Here is a 7,339-nt window from a genome sequence, read left to right as displayed (position 1 = left end):
CATCGAGAAAAAAGAAGGGAGAATCAACGACGTCGTCGTGAAAATAAAAAATTAGTTGAAAATTTTTTGAAAAAGTTAAATCAACAAACTATTTGTATTGCTGGTACATCAAATGATAATCGTGTAATAGAATTAGATATGGAAAATGAAGAAAATCCTTTAAGTGTTAGAGCAACATTACAATCATCTGTAGAATATCAAACTCGTTATCGATCACGGCAGAAAAAACGATCTTGTTTAAATAATATTAGTACACTATCATTTACTGATGTAATTGAATATTATATTGGTCCTATGGATGTGTATTGTATTCATTGTAATGCAAAACACTTTGCAGCTGAAAAAGTTTCTATCTAATAGAGGATATTCATTTCATGATTGTTGTAATCATGGTGCAGTATGTGTGCAACCATTGCCTGAATTTCCTCAATTCATTCGTAGTTTATTTGATGGTAGTCACATAAAATCTAATAATTTTTTTCAAAATATTCGTAGTTATAACAGTTCATTTTCATTTGCCTCATTTAACGCTAATTTAATTAACTTTCAAGATAGACGACCTGGTCCATATTGTTTTAAAATACAAGGACAGATTTATTATCAAATTAATAAAGCATTATATGCTGCACAAAACGAAAGTCCTACTTATGGCCAACTTTTTATCGTAGATTCAAATGAAGCAATAAATCATCGTCTTAATCAAAATTCATACATAGATTTTGAAATTGTACAAAACCTTGAACAAATAATGCGGGAATTTAATGTATTTGCTCAGTCTTATCAAATGATGGGTGAAGAATTAGAAAAGCAACGACGTTTAGAAATGGAATCTGATGAATTATTACCGGAGTTACAATTAGTATTTACTTCAAGACCAGATATGGATCGACGTCGATATAATACTCAAAGAATCAATGAAGTTGCTGCTGTATTCTCTACAACAGCTGATGGAGAAATTCCAGAATCATATGTTACAATACGTAATAAAAATACTAAAACTTTACAAAAAGTTAGTATTATGGATCCAAATGTAGAACCATGGATATATCCATTATTTTATCCATATGGTACTCAAGGATGGCATCGTGATTTAAAAAAATTAAATAGTGATAGACGAATAACTAGAGGACAGTATATTAAATATCGTATAGCTATTCGTGATGATGAATTTAATGTTTTTAATTTTAATTATTTAATTTTTTATTAGGACGTCGCTTATTTCAACAGTGGCTTGTAGACAGCTATGTAAAAATGGAAAAAGATAGAATTGATTATTGTAAAAATCATCAAAAAGAATTACGTAGTGAAACATATCAAGGTTTAAGAGATTATTTACAAACTACGGCTAATAATTTAAATGGACGTATTGGGAAAATGATTGTACTTCCTTCCACATTTACTGGATCGCCACGCAATATGTTACAAAATTATCAAGATGCAATGGCAATAGTTAGTAAATTTGGTAAACCAGATCTTTTCATTACTATGACTTGTAATCCAAAATGGCGTGAAATTGAAGAAAATCTTTTACCTGGTCAACAAGCTTCGGATAGATCTGATATTTGTGCTCGTGTTTTTAATATAAAAAAAGATTATTTAATTGATTTAATTGTTAAACAAAAATTTTTTGGTGAAGTAGCAGCATTTGTATACGTTATTGAATTTCAAAAACGCGGTTTGCCACATGTTCATATGTTAATTACTTTAAAATACAATTATAAAATTACAACTCCGCAAATTGTTGATAAATATATTTCTGCTGAAATTCCTGATCCATGTGATAATCGTATTCTACATGATATAGTTATGAAACATATGATTCATGGACCTTGTGGTGATTGGTGTTTGATAGATGGACGTTGTTCAAAACATTATCCGAAACCTTTTCTCGAAGAAACTAAAATGGATGAAGATGCTTATCCTTATTATCGCCGACGAAATAATGGAACAAATTTTGAACGTCCTGGTGGATATGTAGTTGATAATCGTTATGTTGTTCCATATTGTCCTACTTTATCAATTATATTTAATAGTCATATAAATGTTGAAGTAGTTTCAAGTATTAAATCAGTTAAATATCTATATAAATATATTTATAAAGGACATGATGTTGCTGCTATAACTATTGAACCAGTAACAGAATGTGTTGTTATTGATCATGATGAAATACATAATTACATCGAAGCTCGTTATGTTGGACCTGTTGAAGCTAGCTGGCGTATTCTTAGTAAAAAACTACAAGATAAAAGTCACGCTATAACACGTTTACCAGTCCATCTTCCTAATGAGCAAAATATTATAATTGAAAATGAAAACATTGACGATGCAATGACTTCTGCTTTAGATCAAGTTACTATGTTAATAGATTATTTTTCATTAAACTTACGCGATGAAGAAGCAAAACAGTATTTGTATATAGAAATTCCAAGTTATTATACATTTAAAAAAGAGAAAGTTAACGGTAAAAATGTATCACGTTGGGTCAAACGTAAAAGTCATTATAATTGTATAGGACGAATGTATTCCATTAGTCCAACACAAATAGAATTATTTCATTTACGATTATTGTTACTCACAGTAAAAGGGGCCACAAGTTTTAACGATTTAAGAACTGTAAATGGAGAATTTTGTCAATCATTTTCAGTCGCATGTTTAGCTTTAGGTTTGATCGAAGATGATGATGAATGGAAAAAAGCTATGAATGAAGCTGTTGGATGGATGATGCCACGACAACTTCGTAGACTATTTGTACGTATATTATTACATTGTCAACCATTACATCCTGAAGAATTGTGGGAAAACTTTAAAGTAGCAATGTCTGAGGATTATATTCAACATTTTGGTATATTACAAGGACAAAATAAAGCATATGTACAAATTAATAGTATGCTTCGTGCTGAAGGTAAAAGTTTTGTAGATTTTCCACAAATGAAACAATTAACAGAAAATGATGAAGAAGAGAATTGCATGATATTTGAAGAAGCTATGGAAATAGGCACCAAACAATATAAGCAATTAAATGATAAGCAGAAAGAGATCGTCGATCTTATATTAAATGAATTAAATAATAATATTACTTCAAATAATTGTTTTTATATTGATGGTCCAGGTGGATCAGGTAAAACATATATATACACAACTATCTATTATTTAGCTAGAATTAGAAATAAACGTGTATGTACAATGGCATTTACGGGTATTACAGCTACATTATTACCTTTTGGAAAAACAGTTCATAAGATATTTGGATTACCAGTTCCATTATTTGCTGATTCATCATCAAGTATTAAAATCCAATCAAAAGAAGCTCAATATTTAAAAGAAATTGATATTTTCATTTGGGATGAAGCACCAATGGCACCACGATATGCTTTAGAAATAATGGATCGAACATTGCGTGATATTATGAATAATGATATTCCTTTCGGTGGAAAAATTGTTTTATTAGGTGGTGATTTTAGACAACTTTTGCCTATTAAAGTACATGCTACTCGAAGTGAAATTGTAAATCTTTCTATTAAGTGTAGTTCTCTTTGGAAGTATTTCGTAAAATTCTCTTTAATACAAAATATGCGAGTTCTTCCAGAAGAAATTGAATTTGTAAAGTTTTTATTGAATGTTGGAGATGGTATATTAAATGATCTTAATGATAATATACAAATTCCTGAATGTTATATAGCGTCTATTATATAGCGTCTAATGCTGATATTGTGGAAGATATATATGGTGATTTAATAAGAAAAAAAGAGTTTGTTAAAATGTCTAAATGTGCCATACTTTCTGGAAGAAATGTTGATGTAGATGAAATTAATAAGAAAGTTGTGGAATTATTAGATATAAATGATGAACGAATTTATACAAGTGTAGACACTGCTGTAAATAATGACAATGGTGACATGAGTGAAACATTGTTACCAGAATATTTAAATAGTTTATCTCCATCATCTCTTCCTTCTCATGAATTACGTTTAAGACCAAATAGTATTATTATGTTAATTAGAAATTTAAGTATCAATGGAGGTCTGTGTAATGGCACTAGATTAATGATTATAGAACTTACAGATCATTTATTAAAATGTAAGATTTTAACAGGTGACAAAACAGGAGACATTGTTTTTTTGAATCGTATAACGTTATATTGCGAAAATGTATTTCCTTTTACATTTTCTAGAAGACAATTTCCAATAAAATTAGCTTTTGCCATGACGATTAATAAATCACAAGGACAGACGTTTGATAGAATTGGATTAGATCTTCGCAAAGATGTTTTTAATCATGGACAACTTTATGTTGCTTTTTCGCGAGTTCGTTCTTGGCAAGCGTTAAAAGTTTATCTTGATAATCAACGAAATAACAAATTTGTTAAAAATTATGTATATAAAGAAATTTATATTTAATTTTTTGTTTTTTAAATGTGAAAAAAACAATTTTGTTAAAATAACAATAATAATAATAATAATTTATTCAGCGAATATATAAAAATTTTTTACAAATATAAATTTTAATAATAGAAAATTTTACATTTTATATAAAAGTTTATTTTAATATTGGAAAATTTTATATTTTATATAAATTTGCTTATAAGAAATAAATATAATACACATATAAATAAATATAATACGTAATCAACATTTGCTTAGTCAATTTTTTTATATGTAATAATTTGTATAAAATTATAATATAAGATGTATAAAACAAAATATGATATATTAGAAACTTATAATAATAAGAACTTATTATATAATATATCAAAGGATAATTGAAATTGTGTAGTCGACCAAACTAGCCAGAAATATAGTTTATTAATATGAAATATAATTTGACCATATGATTGTGGTCCTTATATAATATATAATACTTATTATAATATATAAAAGAAAGTTATTTAATAATATATTTATATAATATATACGAAAAAGTTATATAAAACAAGTTAAAATAACAATAATTATTATGAGTTGGACGTGGAAGTTGAATTTCTCTTATTCTGATCCTGTGAAAAAAATATATAAATTAATTATACATATAATATATATATATATATATATATATATATATATATACACAGAGTGTCCCAAAACTCATAATCAATCTTTCAAAGACAGATTCCTGAGATTTGGAGACGATTTTTCCTCAATGAAAATGTCGATATGAAGGCCATTATTTTTTGCATGTTTCCACTTTTTGTCATCATATATCTTTACAATTAAGTTTTAAATTAAAACTCAATTGAAGTAAACTCTATTTAAAATTAATCGAAGAATGTGGTTTAATTAATATTTTATTTCTACAAAGCTTAGTTTACGAAAAAAACCCTTATTTCCAATCACTTATAATTCGAAAATTATTAGTGCTTCGACATTTTCGTTGAGGACAAATCGTCTCCAAATGATCCCAGGAATCTGTCTTTGAAAGATTGATTATGAGTTTTGGGACACCCTGTATATGTATGGTGTACTATATAATAATAATTATATGATTATATAATAATTATATATAAGTATCAAAATGATGAATATTATTAATTGTAAAAGTAAAAAATTAGAGTGAAACTTTAAGAGTTTTACTAATCTCTTCAACAAGTTTTATTAAAAACTAATAGTTTTAATATTAATTATAATAATTATACCTGATTAGTATTAATTATACCTGAAAGTACATCATCTATTTTTCTTTTCAAATTTTTAGTTCCATTTATTAAAGTTAAGAGTGGCATGTGCCCTGCGATTTTTTTTATATTTTCTGTATTGTTGACAACTAAATATGATGGAATAACTAAAAATTATAAAAATATTAATAAATAAATATAAACAATATAAATAAATATATAAATATAAATATATACATAAATATAAATATATATATATATATACAGGGTTGGGCAAAAGTCCGGAAACGGTCAAATATCTCGAAAAGGATCAACTATAGCGAAAAATTGTAAATAGCAAAGTTGTAGGGCTTAAAAAAATGTACCTAATGATGACTAAAAATTTTACTTTGAGTGGAGGACGAAGATCATATAAAAGTCAAATTGAATTTTTTAAATGAACTGCCTACTTTTTATTGCATATTCTTATAGCTTATCTCGAGACCTTTCCAAAACACTATAATAAAATATTTTTTGTTAAGTATTTTCCGAGTTACAAGACTTGAAAGTTACAGTACCGCATAATCCAAGGTGCACCACTCCGGTCACTCGGGTCACTTCCGCGGGTGACATACCTTTGAAAATATCGTTTCCCACTTTCTCAATTAATCAAATGTTCAAAATGTTTTCCTTCTACCGTTTGACAATGAGCTAAACGCTGATAAAAATTATTGATCACATTTCTTATTTGTTCTAAAGTAATCAGAGATGCTTCCTGTGTTATTCGGTTGCTAAGGTCTTCCAAATTACGTGGTTTTGTCACATAAACCTTACTTTTGAGATATCCCCAAAGAAAATAATCAAGAGGAGACAAATCAGGTGATCTATCAGGTGATCTTCAAGTCTTGTAACTCGGAAAATACTTAACAAAAAAATATTTTATTATAGTGTTTTGGAAAGGTCTCGAGATAAGCTATAAGAATATGCAATAAAAAGTAGACAGTTCCATTTAAAAAATTCAATTTGACTTTTATATGATCTTCGTCCTCCACTCAAAGTAAAATTTTTAGTCATCATTAGGTACATTTTTTTAAGCTCTACAACTTTGCTATTTACAATTTTCGCTTATAGTTGATTCCTTTTCGAGATATTTGACCGTTTCCGGACTTTTGCCCAACCCTGTATATATATATATATGAAAATATTTTTAATAAATTATTTAAATGAAAATTATTTTTAATAAGTAATTACAATTTTGTAATATTATATATATATATTGTATATATATATATATATATATATATATATATATATATATATATATGGGGCATTCCACGCCAAATCGGACGGTTTAAAAAATTTTTGTTTTGATTTTCTTAATTTTAGGTATTTTTTAGTACCCCTCAAAAGAGGCTTCCTGGTAACTTTAGAGATTTTTTTGATCACTGGTTCAAAAAAATATCGAATTTTAAAAAAAAACCGCCTCTTTTTTTGGCTTTTGCTCATAACTTTCTTAATAATTGGTCGAAATTCAATTTTTTTTTTTCAAATTTTCGTTTTTAGATGGCCTGTACAGAAAAAAATACAAAAAAAAATATTTAAAGTGTTTTTAATCGAGAGTTTTTGAATTTTAAGTTTTCAATCGTGGTTTTTTAAAATTGTGTGTATCCTTCGATTTTCTTTGAAAATTTCTATTTTAAACTTCTCTCCATCCTGCAACTTTTAAGCCCGGTCTGGTAGTGGGCCTTCCAT

At 27.2% G+C, this 7,339-nt stretch overlaps 1 protein-coding gene across 1 annotated transcript; it reads left to right on the top strand.

The window, feature by feature from the left end:
* Positions 1-748: 748 nt before the first annotated feature.
* LOC112637334 lies at positions 749-4,188 on the top strand. The gene is made up of 9 exons (XM_025406777.1): positions 749-1,131; positions 1,305-1,570; positions 1,805-1,987; positions 2,102-2,428; positions 2,645-2,995; positions 3,110-3,118; positions 3,206-3,496; positions 3,694-4,020; positions 4,172-4,188. The coding sequence occupies exons 1-9, from the start codon at positions 749-751 to the stop codon at positions 4,186-4,188; spliced, it is 2,154 nt and encodes a 717-aa protein (XP_025262562.1).
* The last annotated feature ends 3,151 nt before the right edge of the window (positions 4,189-7,339 follow it).

Source organism: Camponotus floridanus, unplaced genomic scaffold, assembly GCF_003227725.1.
Source record: "Camponotus floridanus strain SB8 unplaced genomic scaffold, Cflo_v7.5 scaffold153, whole genome shotgun sequence".
Lineage (NCBI taxonomy): Eukaryota > Metazoa > Arthropoda > Insecta > Hymenoptera > Formicidae > Camponotus > Camponotus floridanus.
The sequence above is the reverse complement of the archived record's forward strand: the minus strand, read 5'-3'. Positions and strand labels throughout refer to the sequence as shown.

Excerpts from the sequence above, each read along its gene's own strand:
- LOC112637334 (XM_025406777.1), top strand. The coding sequence starts at position 749 with ATGCGGGAATTTAATGTATTTGCTCAGTCTTATCAAATGATGGGTGAA. Across the intron at positions 1,571-1,804 it reads TAGATCTGATATTTGTGCTC|TTATGAAACATATGATTCAT; the intron begins GTGTTTTTAATA and ends TACATGATATAG. Across the intron at positions 2,429-2,644 it reads TTTGTATATAGAAATTCCAA|TCGCATGTTTAGCTTTAGGT; the intron begins GTTATTATACAT and ends AATCATTTTCAG.